The sequence below is a fragment of the Muscardinus avellanarius genome, assembly GCF_963383645.1.
Source record: "Muscardinus avellanarius genome assembly, chromosome: 16".
In the NCBI taxonomy this organism is placed as follows: Eukaryota; Metazoa; Chordata; class Mammalia; order Rodentia; family Gliridae; genus Muscardinus; species Muscardinus avellanarius.
Genome location: NC_137802.1, coordinates 66,886,144 through 66,907,284, shown reverse-complemented (window position 1 = coordinate 66,907,284; position 21,141 = coordinate 66,886,144). Strand labels below are relative to the sequence as shown.

The 21,141-nt window shown below is 53.6% G+C and overlaps 1 protein-coding gene across 1 annotated transcript in view; it reads left to right on the top strand.

The window, feature by feature from the left end:
* Positions 1–19,315, top strand: part of SDK2 (sidekick cell adhesion molecule 2) — a gene marked incomplete at its 5' end in the record, with an annotated part of 304,863 nt that extends 285,548 nt beyond the window's left edge. Inside the window, 5 exons of the mRNA XM_080712340.1 lie at positions 1,711–1,875; positions 4,309–4,449; positions 4,698–4,836; positions 6,395–6,521; positions 18,758–19,315. Coding sequence (XP_080568466.1) covers positions 1,711–1,875; positions 4,309–4,449; positions 4,698–4,836; positions 6,395–6,521; positions 18,758–19,111 — 926 coding nt within the window. The 3' untranslated portion in view covers positions 19,112–19,315. The remainder of the gene's footprint in view (positions 1–1,710; positions 1,876–4,308; positions 4,450–4,697; positions 4,837–6,394; positions 6,522–18,757) is intronic.
* Positions 19,316–21,141: the final 1,826 nt, after the last annotated feature.

Here is a 21,141-nt window from a genome sequence, read left to right as displayed (position 1 = left end):
AAAATAGAGCTGGAGTTGTAGCTCAGAGGTAGAATGACCCTGGGTTCAATTCCTAGTATTGTAAATAATAATAATAATAATAATAATAATAATAATAATAATAATTTTAGCTGGGCGTGGTGGTGCACGCTTGTAATCCTAGCATTCGGGAGGCTGAGACAGGAGGATGAGGTTCGCAGACAGCCTCAGCTACTTAGTGAGGACCTCTGCAACTTAGAGAAATCCAATTTCAAAAGAAAGAATAAAAAATAGGGCTGGGGGTGTAGCTCTGAGGTAAAGTGCCCCTGGCTTCAATCCAGAATGGAAGGAAGGAAGGAAGGAAGGAAGGAAGGAAGGAAGGCAGGCAGGCAGGCAGGCAGGCAGGCAGGCAGGCAGGCAGGCAGGCTTGGTCCGGCCTAGTTAGGTGAAGTGGATATTCCCATATAAGATCTTATGCAGCCTCTTAAATCATATCTGCCAGCCGCGCGCACGTGTGTGTGTGTGTGTGTGTGTGTGTGTGTGTGTGTGTGTGTTACTGGGGATTGAAACCAGGGGGCATTTTACCTCTAAGCTACACTCCTAGCCCTATTTATTTATTTATTATGTTGAAACAGGGTCTTGCTAAACTGCAGAGCCAGACTTGAGCCTGTGATCCTCCTGTCTCAGCCTTCCAAGTGCTGGGATTACAGGTGTGCATCTAGCCACTTCGATGTCAAAGAAAACAAAAAATATGGAATTCAGCCTACACGAGTATTAAAATTTTGAATATATTTTTTCTCCAGATGTGGTACAGATTGAGTCTCCCTTATCTGAAATTCTTGGGACCCAAAACTATTTCAGATTTTGGATTTTTTTTTTCAGATTTTGGGATATTTGCATATACATAATTAGACAACTGGGGAATGGGACCCAATTCTAAACACGATTAATTTCTGTTTCATATACACCTTATGTACATAGACTGAGGTAGTTGTACAGAATATTTTAATAATTTTAGATGAAACAAAATTTTATAGCATGGAATTTTTCATTTGTGGCGCTCAAAATATTTTGGGTTTTGAGCTGAGCACAGTGGCTCACACCTGTAATCCCAGTACTTGAGAGGCCAAGAGAGGAGGATTGCAGCTTTGCGGCCAGCCTCGGCAACTTAGTGAGAACCTCGGCACCTTAGAAAAGTCCTCGTTCAAAATAACTTTAAAGCCAGGCGAGGTGGCGCATGCTTGAAATCCCAGCATTTGGGAGGCTGAAACAGGAGGATCACGGTTTGTGGACAGCCTCAGCTACTTAGTGAGGCCCTTCACAACTCAGTGAAACCCTGTTTCAAAATAAAGAATAAAAAATGGGGCTGGGGGCATAGCTTGGAGGTTGAATTCCCCTGGGTTCCATCCCCAGTAGCAAAAAATAAATAAATAAATAAATAATAACTTTAAAACAAAAAAGGGCCGAGATGTTGCTTGAAGGTAGATTGAAGATAGAATGCTAATGGGTTTAATCCCCAATACCAAAAACTAAAAAACCTGCTGAGGACCTCCTCTGTACCAGTCATGAACATGTAGCATTGAGCCTGGATGACCAGACAGGCCCTGCCTTGGGGTGGGGCTGGGGCGGGAGCTAAGGACGGAGCTCAGGATGCACCAGGGTCTGGGTTCCATCCCCAGCACCACCCAAAAAAGGACTGTGTTGGGGGAGGATCTGAGCCCCCCGTGGGTGCCTCCCTCTGTGCTCTTGCAGATGAGGGGCTCTGGGACATTCTCATCAAGGACATCCCCAAGGAGGTGAGCTCCTACACCTTCAGCATGGACATCCTGAAGCCAGGTGTCAGCTACGATTTCCGGGTCATCGCGGTCAACGACTACGGCTTCGGCACCCCCAGCAGCCCCTCCCAGTCTGTGCCAGGTACTGGAACCGCGGGCTGAGAGGTGGGAAGGCACGGAAGAGCCTGGTCGGCCATAGACGCTGGGTGGTGGGGACGGAAGAGAGACCGCAGGACACATGAACATTGGGGTGGCCTCCGTTTTCCAAAGCTGTAAGTTCTGGGACCAGGGCCTGTGTCAGCTCTTGACTTCAGAGGATGCTGAGGACCTTGGAGCTTTGGGGTTCCCTTCCCAGGACCCCAAAAGCTCTGGCTGCGGGAAAAATGAGCCCAAGAACAGAGCTTCCTGGAGTTCAGCATCCAGAACGTCCCAGGATGCCAGGCCACGACCTGTGGTTGTATGTCACTTACTCCCTCTTTCCCTGCACACACAGACGGACAGCACCAGCATCTCGTGAGTAGCAGCTGGCACAGGCAGGCCTAACCAAGCAGCACACAGGTGGGCTAGGCTTGCCGCCGCCCTCCCTTTTTCTCTCCGTATTCTTCCCATCCAGCAAGTCTCAGCCCACAAGGAACTCAGATGTCTACACCCGTGACCCAAATCTAAGTGCTGAGCACCTGGAATGCTCCAGTCCCTCTCTCCAAGGCAGAAATACAACACAAAATTGCGACTCACTAGATGAGCTCCAGGAACCCAGCCCCTTCTCCCAGCCTGCTCCGTCCCCCAGGTTGACAGAACCAAGTCAGGGAACAGAAATGCTCGGGCTGAAGTAGAAGGGCCAAGCTGACGTTGGTAACACTGGTCTTGGCTGGGTGCAGAGTCTCAGGTCAGGATAGGAAGAGGCGTGTGGTGTGGTGTGTGTGGTATGTGTGTGTGGTGGTGGTGTGTGTGTGTGTGTGTGTGTGTGTGTGTGTGTGTGTGTGTGTGTGTGTTGCTAGATTTTGAACCCAGGAGCATTATACCTCTGAGCCACACCTCAGCTCTATTTTTTTACCTTTAGTTTGAAATAGGGTCTCACTACGTTGCAAAAGGCCTCACTGCCTCAGCCTCCCAATACTGGGATGACAAGCATCCACCAGCACGCCTGGCTCAGGAAGAGGATTCTACGGAACCACATCGGTCCACTCTCCCAAATCCCTTTGCCTTTTTGCCATCAAAAAGAAAATTCTGTCCAAAATGAACCTTGGGAAAGCTCTCCCAAGCCTCTTGAAGACTAGACAAGCTCCTTTCTCTACACAAATTTGGGTCTTCCTAAAAAAGCCCTTTCCCCTAGGCAAGAGAGAAAATATCTAGCATGCTCTTGCTTCCCATCCTGTGTCCCTGGCAGGCATCATAAATCAATCCCAACTCTTTTTTCTATAGAGCCCAGAAGCAACTGCCAAGCCTTTCTCAAAACAGCCCTCCAGGCAGTTTTTACCAATGATAGCTGGCCCGTGGGATGAAACTGTCCTCCCAACCTTGTCCCAGATTCCACCTCTTTCATAAGGTGCAGAACTGCCTATCATAAACTACAGGAAGCCAGGCATGGTGGCGCACGCCTAAAATCCCAGTACTAAGAAGGCTGAGACAGGAGGATCACAGGTTCGAGGACAGCCTCAGCAAGTAGTAAGACCACCCAGCAAGATCCAGTTCCAAAATAAAAATAAAATAGGGTGATGGGTGTAGCTCAGAGGTAGAATGCCCCTGGGTTCAATCCCCAGTACCATGAATGAATGAATGAATGAATGAACTATAGAAAGCTAGGTATGGTAATACATGCCTGTAACCCAAGTTCTTGGGAGGCTGAAACAGGAGGATTGCAGGTTCAAGGCCAGCTTCAGCAACTTAATGAGGCTGCTGCAACTTGGGCCCTGTTTCAAAAGAAAAAGCCGGATGTGGTGGCCCATGCTTGTAATCCCAGTACTTGGAAGGCTGAGATAGGAGGATTGCTGATTTGTGGCCAGCTTCAGCTACTTAGTGAGGCCCTTTGCTACTCCATGAGACCCTGTTTCAAAATAAAGAATAAAAACTAGAGCCAGGTGTGGTGGCTCACGCTTGTAATCCCAGCATTTGGGGAGGCTGAGACAGGAGGATCACAGTTTGCAGACAACCTCAGCTCCTTAGTAAGGCCCTTTGCAACTCAGTGAGACCCTATTTCAAAATAAAGAATAAAAAATAGTGCTGGGAGTGTTGCTTGGAGGTAGAATGACCATGGGTTCCATCCCCAGTACCCCCACACACACAAAAAAAAAGAATAAAAAATAGGACTGAGGGTGCAGCTCAGAAGTAGAATGTCTTTGGGTTCAACCCTCAGCACCAAAAGAAAAAGAAAAGAAAGGAAAAAATAAAATAGTGCTGGTAGAATAGCTTAGAGGTAGAATGCCCACCCTGGGTTTAATCCCTAATACCACCCAAAATAAATAAATACGTAAGTAAATCAACCACAGGAGCAGTGGGTACAGCCCCAGAGGGGACAGGAGGTTGAGAAGCGAGAGGGCCCGAGCCCCCTGGACCGATGCCGACCTCCACTTTCCAGCCCAGAAGGCCAACCCCTTCTACGAGGAGTGGTGGTTCCTGGTGGTCATTGCCCTCGTGGGCCTCATCTTCATCCTGCTTCTGGTCTTTGTGCTCATTATCCGAGGCCAGAGCAAGAAATATGCCAAGAAGACAGACTCGGGTGAGTGGGCCAACGCTGAACCCGCGGGCCGCGCTTGGCTATCTCCTGGCACCCTTTTGGCCAGGGCAGGGGTGGGCGGGTCACTCTGCTGGCCGTGCACCTGCTCAGGTGGCAAGCGTGGGGCCGCTGCACACCATCTCCAACCCAACTCTAACAAGAGAAAGAGGGCGGCTCACCCAGCCCAGTGAGGGACCGGGTGGGAGAGGGGAGGCCCCAGGTCAAGAAGGTGACCCCTCCCCTCCCTCCAGGGAGCAGCGCCAAATCCGGAGCCCTGAGCCACGGCGAGATGATGAGCTTGGACGAAAGCAGTTTCCCAGCCCTGGAACTCAACAACCGGCGGCTCTCCGTCAAGAACTCCTTCTGCAGAAAGAACGGCCTGTACACCAGGTGGGGCCTCTGCACCGGGGCTGGGAGATGGAGGCTTGGGAGCCAGGGCCCAGCAGCGCGGGCTGGGAGGATGCTGGGGAAGGCACGAGCAGCCAGTGTCCACGCCTGTCCTGGGAAGCTCTGGGGCTGGGAACAGTCAGCAGAAAGACATTTCCAGACATAACACCCAGGGCCCGGAGCAGTCCCCTGATCCCTGCCGCAGCCCAGGGCACACTGGGAAATTCACAAGGAGGTGAATACTAAGGGTTTCTGCCAATGGGATGCAAACAATTTGCACACTTTTGCAAGTTAGCCGGCGTAGTGATGGGCACTCGTAATCTCAGTACTTGGGAGGCTGAGACAGGAAGATCGTGATTCACAGCCAGCCTCAGCTACGTAGTGAGGCCTTCTGCAACTTAGACCTTGTTTCAAAATAAAGACTTAAAAAAATAGGGCGGGGGTGTGGCTCAAAAGTAGAATGCCCCTGTGTTCTATCCTCAGTACTGCGAAAGAAAAAAAAAAAAGTGCAAGCCAACCTATGTCTGTGTGGATCGATCTGCTCCAATGATAGGCCTGCAGGTGGGCCCAGTGGAGGGTCACTGGATAGACAGGTGCCAGGGGCACTCATTATTGCCTCTGCCTCCCCAGCTAGGAGAGCGTGGACTCTCTCCCTTGGTCCTGTTTACACTCTGCCACCACAGCATCTGAAAGCGGCCAGGGAGGGAAGATGGGAGCGGGCGGTGTCTGTCCAGCTTGTGCTTCTTCTGACTCGGCTCTAACTCCAGCCCCTCCTGGGCCTCCCTCCAGTGGCCAGGGCTGCCTGTGTCCAAGGGCAGAGGCCGCTGCTGGGGCCCTCTTCACGCTCCCTTGACAGAATGTGGCAGTTTTCTGCTTGCAGGAGCTCGAGAGGTTTCAGCTGCCGCCAAGGGGGCTCCTGCCTCCAGCCCCGGCCTATTGACATTCCGGGCTCACTGTAGGCCTGGAGCAGGGAGGCCTCCGCTCTCAGGGGCAGACTCACAAAGCTCTTCTCTGTCTCCCTTGTGGAAGGACCAGCCACGTGCGTGCTCCTGGGGAGGGGCCGAGGAAAGGGCAGGGGGCGGGGCTTGCAGGCTCACATCCCCGGCCAAACCCCGCCTTCCAGAGAAAGAGCTGTTGGCAGCCACAGGGGCGAGCCCAGCTGGGCCCCTGTGCCGCATGGCCACGGCACGCCTCCGCCAGGCTGGCTCCAGGGCCCTGCCACAGAGAACAAGGGGCCACTTCAGCCATGGCCTTACCTACCCCTGCCTCTCCCGCCCACGGGGCTCACAGAAGTTCCATTTGCACCAGCAGACCCTGAGCCAGACCACAGTGACACCGTGCCCCCCCTATTTACCCTGCATGTAGCCAAAGCATCAGCAAGATACTCCATGTCCCCCTCCTCTCAGCACACCCTCAGGCCCATGGGCACGGTCACAGGAAGGGGGAGGAACCCCGAGCCCAGGACCCCGCGCGGCCTCTGCACTTCTCCAGGCCTAGCTGTGGTTTCTCTGGCTGCCCTGCGTGAGGCCAGGTCCCAGCCCGCTGTCCCCTCTCTCTCGAGGTCTCCTCCCCGGCCCAGCCCGGGCAGCCTCCACTACTCCGATGAGGATGTCACCAAGTACAACGACCTCATCCCTGCAGAGAGCAGCAGTCTCACCGAGAAGCCCTCTGAAATCTCTGACTCTCAGGTGAGGGGCCGGGCTGGGGGCAGGAGGAGCCCCGCCCAGAGCGGCTGGAGAAGGGAGCTGGCTCTGGAGTGTGGTCACGGGCCTGCCTTTCTTCCTTCCCTCTCTCCCTCCCTTCCCTCAGTCTAGGAACAACAAACTAAGGAGGCCCAAGTTACTACCTACAAGCCAGGGCATCTAGCACCCCTAAGTTCTGCTGAAAGTTTGCCCCCAGGGGTAATGGGGTCTTAGTCACATGACACCCCCAAGATCATTGTCCCCTAGACTTGCCAGAGTTGCCCCCTCCCCACCCAGTGTCTCTGCATGCTGAACGTTCATAGGGGGAGACCAGAGGAGGGGCTCCGCACAGCCCAGCTCCGCTCCTCAGGGCCAAAGAAGCCCGGGCCCCAAGGATGGGAAGCCGTGGCATAGACCAGTGAGGCGTTTGCTTCGGATCCTGGCTTTTACCTCTGAGCTGGGACGTCCTGGCTGTGTTAGGAGCCTCTCTGAGCAGTGTCTCCACGTGTAGAACTGGCAGGGGTGATAACAGGCTCTCTCATGGTGCTGGGTGGCGAGAGGGTCCCTGACATGGGGCACAGAGGAGCTCAGCCCAGCGCTGGGCTTATGGCAGCCGTTCTGTAACCGTTGGCTGTGAGGGTGTGGGGGGGGATAAATGCGGATTGAACCCCAAAGCATTTTGCCTCTGAGCTATACCCCCAGCCCTACTTCATTTCTATTTTGGAACAGGGTCTCCCTAAGTTGATGAGAGTCTCACTACTTGCTGAAGCTGGCCTCGAACCTGCAATTCTTCTATCTCAGCCTCCCAATTGCTGGGGTTACAAGCATGCCACCACCACGCCAGGCTAAATGTTGGCTTGGCTCGTACTGGGGGCAGTAACTCTGGAAGACAGAGCTTTAGAGCTGCCATTAGGAAGGTCAGGCGGGGACGCCATCCTAGCCTATGGGGAGGGCCGAGCACGTTCCAACCACGTGATGTTGCAGCCTGGGCCATGCCTGGTGGTTGTCCAGGATGGGGCCACAAAAGGCCCTGCACCCCACGCTCTGGACCTTCCTCCTCGATCCTGGGAGAGGAAGAGAAGGCAGGGGTACCAGCAGGGGGCAGGACTGTTGGCCGGGCAGGAGGTGCAGGAAGCCAGGACCCCGCTGTGGCTGGTGGACTAGGGCCTCTCACCCACCGCTGTTCTGCGCAGCTCCAGGGTTCTGGTGGGCTTGGCACAGCCAGGAAGGCGCCACCTAGCCACCCAGCTCAAAGCTGGCAGGGACAGAGACCCCAACTCAGCCTGGCTCACCCCGGGACTCAGTGGGGCACACAGAGATGCTCCAAAGCCATAGATGCAGGCAGCTCTCTGTGAGCGTGGACTCCATGCAGCTGCGTAGATGGGGGCTCAGAAGGGTGGTCCCTATAGACCTGGGTGGTGCTTCCCCCGAAGCACAATTTTTCTTCCTTTCCCCCAAAGATGGCGCCGGCCTGGAGGATCTAGACTCTCAAGGGAGAACTGGAGGAGATAAAGGGACTTTCTCTGCTGGGTGGGCTGTGCATGGGGCTCCTTGGGCTGTGCTGGTAGATCACTGGACTCACACTCAAGCCAGGGGAGGGACTCCTGCATGGCTGTGTTCGGTGGCCTCGACCTTCTGAGGAGTATGTCGTTACCCCACCGTCCACGGCTGAGCACTGGCCATGGGGGCAAACCCCTCAGTGCGCAAGATGGTACATGGACATCACAAGAGCTTTCCGTCACGTCCCTGCATGCATCTAAAGGAAAGTCCCAGGGACACAGAGTAGACCCACGGCCAAGAGGCCATGCCAGGGCCTTCCGGCCTTGAATAAAGGACCCCTGTGCTCAAGACCATCCGACTTTAGAAGTTCCAACCCCTGGGTGGTCAGAAGAGGTCTGGAATCCTCCAGTTATCTTTGGTCTGATTTTCTCAGAACAAGCCCATCCCTCACATGCGGTTTCCATAGCAACTTGGAACTAGTCTCCTCCCTGGAGCCCCACCCTGAGAGCAGAGGCTCCCCAGGCACAGAAGGCAGTTGCCACAGTAGAGTGCCTCTGCTCCTCTGGGGACCGCGTCCCCGCCCCAGGCCTGCAGGCCTGCCTGTAGGGTTGAGGATGGTTTGGGTTTGAGTTGAGGTTCATTGGTCGGGTCGGGTCTCTGTTCTGAGGATAGAGTTTTACCAAAGCGGGATCGAGTGTGCGATAGTCCCCAGTGTCCTCAACGGTGTCTGGGACCTGAGTTGTCTGTAAATAATCTGTAAAAGAAAGAAAGGTCAGCCAGGTGCAGTGGCACACACCTGGCATCCCAGTACCTGGGAGGCTGAGACCCGAGGATCACAGGTTCGCGGCCAGACTCAGCAACTTAGCGTGACCCTCAACAACTTAAAAAGACCCTGTTTCAAAATAAAAATATAAAAAGCGCTGGGGGTGTAGCTCAGAGGTAGAACAGCCCTGGGTTAAATCCCTAGAAATACACACACACAAACAAAAAAATTCTAATTTATGTATTTATTTATTTATCTATTTACTTATTTTGGGGGTACAAGGAATGAAACACAGACCTTGCAAATGGGAGGCAAGTGATCTACCACTGAGACACACACATACATGTGCACATGTACACACACGCACACACACACACACACTCTCAACGCTCAGTCCTGGAGCTCGCTCTTAGCACATAGATGATAGAGACATGTTCACCTGGGAGCTGCCTGGCCCCCTCCCGTGCCCTTGTTCTGCACCTCAACAGACCTTCTAGAACAGACCCTGCGGCATCAGCCCCTGGGGTGTGGCCCACGCCTCCGCTCCTGGGCCTGTGTTGAGCTGCGTGTCCCTGAGGATCGGCAGCCACCCCGCTCCAAAGTTGGGATGGCTCCACATAATCTCTGCCTGTGTGTTTGAAGCTCCCCCTCCCCTCTCTTCTGAGAGTGAGTTTTACATATGCCACCTGGCTTACATTCTAATTCAGACCACCCAAATCTCACCCTCCAAAAAAAACTGGAGGAAATCTGCCCAGCTGCTTTCCTGGGATATGCTAATAAACAAAAAGTCAATTTGACTTATAAACAAACACACATGGTAGGAAGAGCCACAGTAGGGCTGCAGGGGGAAGGGGCCGCCTCTCCCAGAGTTTAGGGTTCAAGGGTACAGGAGAAGGGGGTCTGGGCAGAGGGAAGGCCAACCCAAAGATGGGGCTCAAAGAGCTTGTAGCTCATTTGATGGGACTGTTAAAAATGCAGCATGGCTGCATTCCAACTCCATTTGCAAAATAACAGCCCAAGTTATGTTTTAAAAAAACCTGTATATTTAGCACACAAACTAATCTCAATGGAAATGCTGTGCCAAGCCCGCGGCATGCGGCATCTAATCTTGATGCTCGGATCTTGGCAGTATCAGGGACCATTCCTTCGAGCTCGTTATAATGGAATTAAGCTTGTATGAAAAGCAAGAAGAGAATATTTGGGACAAGCCGTGTTTTACACACTGTCTCCTGAGCGCGGGAGCAGGTGGTCCTGAGGGGCGGGGTCAGGCTTGCCATGGCTTAGCCGGCAGGGCTCCCAGGAGGCCCTGAGGGTGTGATGGCTGGTTCTAGATAGGCAGGGTAGGGATGAGGGGGAGCCACACCCACACAGGGCGTAGTGGGTCCCCAGCTCTCAGGTCATCCATCAGCCCTGCAGACCTACTGTGCGCCGTGCACAAGTTGGGCCTCCCAAGTATGACTCCTGGGAGGAGTGTGCGTCGGCTCTGCCCTCCAGAGAACACTTCATTCATTCATTCATTCACTCACTCATTCCTAGACACATTTATTTATTCAGCAAGTCTTTCCTCTGTACCACTAAACGGTCCCAGACACTGTTTACGAGTGGTGGTTCCAACAGTGGGCAAAACAGACTCTTCCTTATAGGGCGTTATGATCCGAGAGGGAGGCCGCCGAGTATGGAAACAGTCGCGTTTCATTGCTCATTAAAATACCATGGAACCACAGCAAGCGACTTTAGGGGGAACAGGGTGCACACGCATCTGTATGTTTCCTGGGATGCAGGGAAGCAGGGATGCGGGCCATGTTGCTAGGAGTCCCGGGGAAGGGCCACTTCGCCTGAGGCTCAGGGAGGTCTGTCTGAGGAGGAGGTATTCTTTTTATTTATTTATTTATTATTATTATTTTTGTAGTACTTGGGGTAGAGCCCAAGGGCATTCTACCTCTGAGTTACACCCCTAGCCCAATTTTTTTCTTTATTTTTGGAACAGAGTCTCACTAAGTCATGGAGTGCCTCACTTAAGAGCTAAGGCTGGCTGAGACAGGAAGCAATCCTCCTGTCCCAGCCTCCCAAGTCTGGGATTACAAACGTGCACCACCACACCCAGCTGGAAGTATTCATTACCTGTCTGGAAAGGTGGTTCTGTTCCCTAGTGCCTCTTCCTACTGGTGTCTGTTTTTTGTTTTGTTTTTGTTTTATTTTTGCCTGTTTGTTTTGTGGTACCAGGGATGGAGCCCAGGGCTATTCTACCTTCGAGCTACACCCCCAGCCCTATTTTTTATTCTTTATTTTGAAACAGGGTCTCACTGAGTTGCAGAGGGCCTCACTAAGTAGTAGCTGAGGCTGTCCACGAACCCGGTTCCTCCTGTCTCAGCCTCCCAAATGCTGGGATTACAAGCGTGTGCCACCACGCCCAGCTTTTGTTTTTTAACTGGGGATTGAACCTGGGGCATCTACCACTGAGCTACATCTTTGGTCGTGTGTGTATGTGGGGGGGGGGGTACTGGGGTTTCTACCCAGGTACATTCTACCTCTAAGCTATACCCTCAGCCCTATTTTATTTTTTTATTTTGAAACACAGTCTAAGTCGCAGAGGTTCCTCACTAAGTAGCTGAGGCTACCTGCAAACCTGTGATCCTCCCGTCTCAGGCTCCCAAGTATTAGGATTACAAGCACAGCACGTACCACCACACCCAGCTCAGGTTTTTGAGGGGATGGAACCCAGGGGCATTCTACCTCTGAGCTACACCCAGCCCTATTTTTCTTTATTTGAAACAGGGTCTCACAGTTGCAGAGGGCCTCACCAAGTATTTGAAGCTGGCTGCAAACCTCCGATCCCTCTGTCTTAGCCTCGAGTATTGGGATTATAAGCATGTGCCACCACACCTGGCCCTTATTGGGTTTTTTTGTTTTTATTTTCAAACAGGTTCAGGTTTGTTCAGGGTCTCGCTGAGTATTTGAGGGTCTCACTAAGTCGCTGAGTTGTTCCATCTTGCCCCTTGTCCATCAGGTTGGGCTGTGGGTCAGAGAGGCTCAGGGGAGGCCCATCTCTCCTTCCCAGTAGCCTGTGCCAAAGGCAACACGCACACTAAGGGCAGAGAGGTTCCAGAGGGCAGAGGGGCGAAGCTGCACGGTGAGCCCCTGCTCCGTGCCCGGTTCCACCCTCGTGCTTTCTCACTGAACATCCAACCACGCCACCGTGGAGTGGTCTCCATCCGGTACTTAAGGAAACAGAGGCTTCGAGCAGCAGGCACTGGTCACAGCTAGAAAGGCAGGCAGCTAGCCCTGGTCTAGACCCAGCTGGCGCTGCGGGCCCCTCTGCTGCCGTCTGGCCTCAGCCTCCCAGCTGCCCGGCACAAGGAGGATTGTAGGAAACTGGCCTTTGCTCGTTCACCCCCACCCTAGTGACCTCCCCGGAGGCCTCTGACCACAGACATCTAAGACAGCCGAGGCCACACATGGGCTGTCACGTACATGGAAGGGTTCTGGTAGCACATGTTACGTTATATCTGAGCTGACATCTTTTTTGGGGGGTACTGGGGATTGAGCCCAGGGTATTCTACCTCTGAGCTACACCCCCATCCCTATTTTGTTTCGAAACAGAGTCTTGCTAAGTTTGGAGGGTCTTGCTAAATTGCTGAGGCTGGCCTCCAACCTGCGGTCCTTCGGTTTCAGCCTCCCAAGTCCTGGAATTACAGGCGTGTGCCACCACACCTGGCTTTCTTGCTTTACTTTAAAGAAACAGAAACTGAAGTTGGCTGAGCTGACACCTATCAAGGGGCATTCCTGGGAGAGTTCCAGCTGTTTCAGCCGTACTACCCAGAGCTCCGAGGGGATATCCCGGAAAGTCCTTCAAAGACACCTAGGAAGCCTGTCCAGCACTTGGGAGGCTGAGATAGGAGGATCGAAGGTTCGAGGACAGCCTCAGCAAGTAGTGTGACTTTCATCAACCTAGTGAGACCCTGTTTCAAAATAAAAATAAAATAAGGCTGGAGGTATAGCTCAGAGGTAGAATGCCCCTGAGTCCACAGTACCACACACACACACACACACACACACACACACACACACACACACACGATACCCAGGAGACAGCACACGAGTTTCACCAAACTCTAATTCCCAAGAGGTGGCAGCCCCTGCAGACGGCGGGCCGGCGGGCTCAGGGGCCGGGCACCGGGGCGGGGCAGGAGCTCTGTCCCAAGCTGCACTGCAGGGGGACACAGAGCCCCTGGGACCACAGAGAAGGGAGGGGGCTCGGGCTTCTGATCTTCAAAGGAGCGGCCCAGGCCCAGGGCGACTCAGCGGTCCAGAGCTACACATTCCTCCCACACTGTATGAGACTCAGCAGGGTGAGGACCCCCAGCAGGACCCCCAGCCGCCTGGCCCCGGCTCGCCCTGGCCCCAAGCCTAGATCTCTCTTCACTCCCTTGCGGACTGAATCTGGTTCAGGAAACAGAAAAAAGGGGGGGGGGATGAGAGGAGAAAAAATGGGGGCTGCTTTGTTCCTTTTGTTCCCCCTTCTCTGGGGTCCTCCCTCCTTCTGGTCCCCTCCCCATACCCATCACCGGGCTTGGAGTCTGCGCTCCGCCTCCCAGGCCTGGGCAACTGCTTATTGAGCGGCTTTGGGAGCTGTTAAGAGGCCAGAGAGCTGGCTGGCAGCTAGGACAGCCCCTGAAAGGCCCCTTTGTTCTGGGCCTTCCTGGGAAGCTGCATTCAATTAGCCCCAGCGCTGAGAGTTGAAAGCCACAGTCAGCCCCCCGGCCCCCCTGGCCCGCGCTCTCCTCACCCCTCCCCCATCCCCAAAAGAAACAGATGTTTGGGGAGAAGGAGGTAGGAGCATCCTTGCTAAGGCAAAGCCCCTCCCTGGGGGCTCTGGGGAGCTGGGGAGGGGAGGCCCAGGGCTCCTGCCTGGCCCCCTCTACTTCTTTCTGGGCCTTTCCCACCTGTGTCAGGAAGGCCACCCACAGAGGGCTCCAGAGACAGCAGAGGCAGGGTTAGGGTCCCTTGAATGGGCTTTGGGATCTGGGTCCCCAGGAAAGCCAGAGAGAGCCCCGCCCCACTGCAAAGCAGATAAGCCCCATTGCATCTGGGGGCGTGGTGGGGAGCTAGACAGTCTCCCCTTTCCTGTGTCTGCTCCCGGCCTCCGGGAGCCTCCCCCCCACCCCAGGGGCCTCCAGGCCTGCCCCTCCCACCTGGGCCGCCTGACATGAGCCCCTCCAGGTCAGCGCGTTTCCCCTGGGAACCGTCGTGGCGAGCTATCCATTTTACAGACCAGGACTCCGAGGCTGGGAGAGCCCGAGATGGGTCCAGAGCGCCGGCTGCACCCCTCTCCCCTCGCTGGCCCAGACACTGGGCTGGGAGCAGCGGCAGAGCAGGGCTGCTCCACAGGCCAGGGCTGAGGCCTCTGGAACTGCTCAAGCCTGGCCTGTAAGGAAGTCAGTGGGGGAGTGTCCTGGAGGAGGGGACCCCCACCTCTTGCCTCAAGGTACCCTCCCACCAGCGCGGCACCTACCCTCAGCATATGGAACCCTCTGCTCTGTGCCCTTCTTTAGTCCCATCCCCACCCCAGCCTCCTGGCCAGCAGCTGGGCAGTAGGAAAAAGTGGGGGGGGGCTTACATTGTACTCTCCTGCAGCCCCAAGCGGCTGAGGGGCTCTATTGTCTAGGGCAGCGGGCATCCGCTGCGAGCTGGGAAGGAGAATGGCGGTGGCTCTCGAGGGCTGCGGAGGGGCCATAGGGACTGGGGAGGCGGGGAGGGGGCCCTCGCCCCCATCTTGTGGCCTCCAGGAGGGGACTGTGGAAGTTAGGAGCTTGCGTGGGCTTGGGAAAACCTGGCAGATCTGAGGCCTCCCACACTTGGGTGCCCTTCCTCTCTCTGGTCTCCATAGTAGCCACAGCACAGAAGTGTCAAGGTGCGAGCTCTCCAGCACGGGCCCTGCCGGGGCTGGTGGCCTTGTAACTCTGTCCTGTCCCTGGAGGGTCTCGAAGTTACGAAGGACTTTGAACTTCTGAGAGCTTTGAGCTGTGCATTCTGGAGCCCATGGCTCAGACCCCAGTTTCTCTGCCTATAAAGTGGAGCCCCGCGCATCGCCTCAAACTCACTTGGTCTGAGCTGGGGTCTCACGCTGCAGTGGTGTCCCCCAAGGGCGCTTGGCTTCTGTCTGTGTGGTTAGCTACCTGCCCTCAGGCAGGGGTGAGGCAGGCGGTGGCCTTAGCCTAGCCGGAGGAGGAAGCGGGGTGGGGTGGCATGGAGGGGCGCTGTTGGCTAATAGCAGCTCGGCTCTCTTTCAGAGAGTCCCCGTCTGTTCTTAGTAGTTTTCAAAACATTGCTGAGAGCTTGGGGCAGTGGGGGAGGGGCGCGCCATATTTATAATTCCACAATTTAGATTTTACTTAACACCCCAGATTGACTCTTGTCTCCTGCTATTTACCCCAGAAGCAGATGAACCGTGTGCTCAGGTGCCAGAGAATTAAGAAAAAGTTTAGAATTTAATATTTTACTTTTTTTTTTTACATTTTTTTAAAACTGGGGATTGAACCCAGGGCATTCTACCTTTAAGCTATACATACTTTCAGGCCTTTTATATTTTATTTTATTTTGGAACAAGGTCTTACTTGATTGCTAAGACTATACTAAAACCTTCAATCCTCCTGTCTCAGCCTCCCAAATACTGGGAGGCTGTCCTTTTTTGCCATGCCTGGCAATGTTTTTCTTTTTTTCTTTTTTTCTTTTTTTCTTTTTTTTTTTTTTTTGGAGGTGAGGTACTGGGGATGGAACCCAGAGGTATTCTACCTCCGAGCTACACCCCCAGCCCAGTTTTTTATTCTTTATTTTAAAACAAGGTCTCACTGCTGGGCATGGTGGCCCATGCTTGTAATCCCCTCCCCTCTTGGGAGGCAGAGACAGGAGGTTCACGCAGGTTCTAAGCCAGCCGTGCTGACTTAGGAAACCCTGTTTCCAAAAAATAAAAATATAGGTCTGGGAGTGTAGCCTGGAGGTAAAAGGGCTTCCAGGAACCCCAGTACCACCAATAAATAAATAAATAAATAAACAAACAAGGTCTCACTAAGTTGCAGAGGGCCTCACTACTAAGTAGCTGAGGCTGTCCTCGAACTATGATCCTCCTGTCTCAGCCTCCCAAGGACTAGAATTGCAAGCGTGCGCCACTACGCCCAGCTTCCATTTTTACTTATCTGTTTATTTATTTATTTAGTTAGTTATTTTTTATTTTTTCAGGTCTGGGAATGGAACCCAGGGGCATTCAACCTCCAAACTACACCCCCTGCCCTACTTTTTATTCCTTTTTTTTTTTTTTTTTTGGTGGTACTGGGGTTCCTGGAAGCCCTTCTATCTCCGGGCTACACTCCCAGACCTATTTTTACATTTTTTTATTTGGAAACAGGGTCTCCTAAGCCAGCACGCATGGCTGGCTTCGAACCTGCGCGATCCTCCTGTCTCTGCCTCCCAAGCACGGGGATTACAAGCGTGCGCCACCACACCCGGCTATTCCTTATTTTTTGAAACAGGGTCTCACTAAGTTGAGGAGGGCCTCACTATTATTCTCCAGTCTCAGCCTCCTGAATGCTGGGATTACAAGTGTGTGCCACCAGGCCCAGCATCTGTTTATTTATTTACTTATTTTTGTGGTAAAGGAGATTGAACCCAGAGGCATTCTACCTCCAAGCTACATCCCCAACCTGATTTTATTTCTTATTTGGAAGCAAAGTGCCACTAGGTTGCAGAGACCTTGCCACTAAATTGCCCAGACTGGCTTCAAAACTGCAATCCTCCTCTTTCAGCCTCCCAAGTACTGAGATTATAGACATGTACCACCATGCCCAGCAAGATTCTTCAAATTGCTTCTAATCTCAGTACTTGGGAGGCTGAAAGAGGAGGATCACAGGTTGGAGGTCAGCCTCTACAAGAAGTGAGACGCTCATCAACCTAGCAAGACCCTGTTTCCAAATAAGAAATAAAATCAGCTGGGCGTGGTGGCACACACTTGTAATCCCCCGTGCTTGGGAGGCAGAGACAGGAGGATCGCACAGGTTCGAAGCCAGCCTTGCTGGCTTAAGAGACCCTGTTTTCAAATAAAACTATAAAAATAGGTCTGGGAGTGTAGCCTAGAGGTAGAAGGGCTTCCAGGAACCCCAGTACCACCAAAGAGAGAGGGGGGAGGGAGGGAGGGAGGGAGGAAGGAAGGAAGGAAGGAAGGAAGGAAGGAAGGAAGGAAGGAAGGAGATGGGTGGGTGTAGCTCAAAGGTATGCCTCTGGGTTCAGTCCCCAGTAGCGCGCGCGCGCACACACACACACACACACACACACCAGAACCTTTGTTAACATTTTGCATGCTGTTTTGTAACTGAATGTCACTGTTAATTTGGCACCAGCATCTGTAACAGAACTTCTCTGGGCCAGCTCTGTCCCCTGTCACAAAATAAATCAGGCTGGACCCAGATTAGGATGCATAGCTCTGTGGACGGAGCTCAGAGACCCTGTACTAAGTCAGAGAGGGCAGACACAGAAGGTCACAGACGGTCCAAGTCCATTCAGATAAACGGCCAGGAAAGGTAAATCCCAGAGAACAGAAAACAGATTTGTGGTTGCAGAGGAAAGGGGGCGGGGGATAGACTACTTAGTGAGAACTGGGTTTTACTTTGGGGTGAAAGGACTACTTTGAGCTGGGTACACATGATGGCTGTACATTACGGAGAATGTGTTGAATGCCACTGGACTGTCCACGGTAAAATGATTTAACTCATGTGAATTTCACCTCAGTTGGAAAAAAAGTTTGGAACTCAGGTCTCCCAGGCACATCGAGGCTAATAGCCAAGCTTTCTCTTCCCGTGGCTTTAGTTACCTATGGCAACTGTGATCTGAAATATATCTGTGTTTTTTTATTTTTGGTACTAGAGATCGATACCCAGCGTGTTCTACCTCTGAGCTACTGTTTTATTTTTTATTTTGAAACAGGTTCTCACTAAGTTGCTGAGGGCCTTCCTAAATTGCTGAGGCTGACCTTGAACCTGCGATCCTTCTATCTCAGCTTCCCAAATACTGGGATTACAGGTGTGCACCACCATGCCTAGCTGGTCTGAAAATATTAAGTGAAAAATTTCAGAAATAAACTTAGAGACCACTCAGTATACTTTATTAGAGTACATTGTTATCATTTTATTTTATTAGTAGTTATATTCCTAATCTGACTGCCCAATTTAGAAAGTAAACCTTATTATATAGCTAGGTACAGTGACTCCTATAGGCCCAGTACTTGGGATTCTGAGACAGGAGGATTACAGGCTCAAGACCAGCCTCAGCAAATAAGCAAGACCCTGCTTCAAAGTAATAACTAAATAGAAACAAGTGTGGTGGCCCATGCTTGTGATCCCAGTACTTGGGAGGCTGAGACAGGAGGATCACAGGTTTGAGGATAACCTCCACAACTTAGTGAGACCTTCAGAAACTTAGTGAGATCCTGTTTCAAAATAAAGAATAAAATAGGACTGGGAGTGTAGCTCGGAGATAGACTGACCCTGAGTTCAATCCCCAACACTAAATAAAGAAATAAGGCTGGGATGTAGCTCAAAGGTACAGGGCCCCTGGTTCGGTACCCAATATCACACTGAAAGGAAAAAATAGAGGAAAACATAATATATACTGTGTTCAGTACTAGCTGAGGTTTCAGGTATCCATGGAGAGCCTTGGAGAGTATCCCCATGGATAAGGAGGGGGCATCTGTATCTATCAGCTCTGTGCTAACACTGTGGTAGATATTTCATAGCCAGACCCTGCTCTGAAGAAAGCAGGAAGAGGGTATTGTGGGCCTGGTACCCACTTGGCAGTGAGCGGGGAGATGCGCCCCCTGGCCAAGTCTCGCCAGCAGCAGAACAGATTTGGAGCCAGACGCCCTGTACCTTCCAGCAGCCCATTCCGACCTGACCCATGAGGACACTGACGCCCCGATTCTCTGTCCTCCCAGGGCAGTGACAGCGAGTACGAGGTCGACCCGAACCCCCAGAAGGCCCACTCTTTTGTCAACCACTACATCAGTGACCCCACATATTACAACTCCTGGCGGCGCCAGCAGAAAGGTATCTCGCGGGCCCAGGCCTACAGCTACACGGAGAGCGACTCGGGCGAGCCGGATCACAGCAGCGTCGCCAACAGTACCAGCGCCCAGCAGGGCAGCCTCTTCCGGCCCAAGGCCAGCCGGACTCCAACGCCCCAGAACCCCCCGAACCCCCCGAGTCAGCAGAGCACCCTCTACCGTCCCCCCAGTAGCCTCGCCCCCGGCTCCCGGGCGCCCATCGCAGGGTTCTCATCCTTTGTTTGACATTGGAAGAGGAAAAAAGAAAGAAAAGAAAAAAAAGAGAAGGAAAAAAAACCAACACCACCAAACCCCTGGGTCACCGCCTGCCAGAAAACAAAAACACCAAGAAACAAGTCAACTTTTTACCTCCCGAGTTTACTTTTCCAGAGATTCCAGGGCCAGCCAAGCTGGTGCTGAGAGGGAGGAAGAAGGAAACCGCAGAGTGTGTGGCCGGCCATTCCTGGGCTTGGAGATTGCACAGGGACCAGGCAAGGCTTTCTCCCCATGGCTATGCTGTCCAGAGCGGGTTGGGCCCTGGAGAGGACAAGAGAGAAAGCTGAGGATGCTTGGCAGGCATGGCTGAGGGATGGAGAAGCCTCCGACATCCAGCCAGCCCGGCCCATGGCTGTCCCTCTTCTGCAGAGAGGCCGGGTGTCCCCAGAGGCAAAGCCCGCAATGCCTCCGAGCAGGGCGTCTCACGGCCGTGCCGCCCCCCTGCCTCCCTCGCTCAACCTCTCCACCAAGTATTTGGTTAATTTAGAAAAAGGAAAAAAAAAATTCTTAAAAACTAAAGGGTGAGAATCTGCTTAGCAACTTCCTTGTTACTGCATAATTTATTCTATTGTGAGTCCAAGGAAGAGGGTCCTGAGATCTAGGGGTGTATAACCAAACCTTGCCCCCCTTGACAGGAATTCACTTCCCCAAGCACAGAGAAGTCGGGGAGCAGGGGTGTAGGGCTGGCCCGGCACGCTCGTGATAGGTGCAGTGCATCGCTGGAAGCCCTCTAGGTGGCTAGGCAGGGCGAGGCGCTGTCTGGGCAGACACACGGCTCTCCCCTGGGTGGACATGCCCTGGCCCACACGCAGGCACCTGCATTTGCAAGCGAAGGGCCTCTGGATCCCGCACACTTGCAGATCCACGTCCTCCGCCTCTCTGCTATAGCCCCCTAAGCACAGCACACGGGCCCAGAGGGGCCACTGGTTCCCGGCCAGAGGCCAGAGCAGCTAGTTTGCCCAACCCACCCAGCACTTGGTTACAAAGAGTCAAAGGACATCCAGCCCCAGAAACATCTTCAAGGCTCAGCTCAGCCTAGCCAGAGCTGGGAGGGAGGAAGCCCAGTCCAGACTGAATGCAGCATCCCAGACGCACGGTCAGCCCAGCCAGGAGGGCGGCCCAGATGGGACCAAGGGACAAGAATAGCTGGCAGAGGGAAGGCTTTCACACGCGCAGTCTGCTCCCAGGAATGTTCTTTAAAAAGCCACTCTAGCGGCCTCATCTTCCCATCAGCTTGGGCCTTCCCAGCCGCGGCTTAGGGAGGAGCCTTTCAGTCAGGTCGTCTGGCTGGTGGGAGGCTCTGGGTGACCCCAGGCAGCCCTGTGAAGCTGGCCCCAGGCCCCACGCACTAGGGACGGGTGGCCGCTCCCCTCTGAGGAGCTGGCTCTGCGGGGCCACGTCTGATTCAGTGATTCAGCGTCGGGGGGGGGGGGGGGGCTCTTAGTGGAGCAGGAGGCGATGCCCTATCTTGGGGGGAGGGGAGAGGTTAGGGGAGGCACAAGTGGGGCCTGGGGAGCCCAGCCAAGGGAAGAAAGAGCCTATTTCCCTACCCACTAGCCCCACTATGGTACCCACTATGTTAATGGCAACCCAGGAGGGAAAGAGAGACCCTGAGGAGAAACAGGCCAGCCCAGGGATGCTGGGCTCCTCCCAGTGCCATGCATTCGCTCGCCCCTGGGAAAGGAGAAATGGGCCAGGCAGGAAGCCGCTCGGCAAGCAGGCAGGCCGGCCAGGCTCCTGCGTAAGGGGGTCCTGGCAGGGAGGCGGTGCCCCTCCCCTAAGGAGAACACAGAGCTACACTGTGTGCCTCTGGGGAGCCCGTCGCTCAGGGCACCTGTCCCGAGGCTGCGGTGGAGTCCACCGGACCCCACGCCCCTGCACACCTGGAGTCTCCGTGGCGGCACATCTGGCGGCTGCACGTGAGGGGCCGCGTGTGGTCATGCGCCACAATGACTTCCTGCCCCTTCTCATCCTCTTTTTTTTATAAACAATTGCATCCT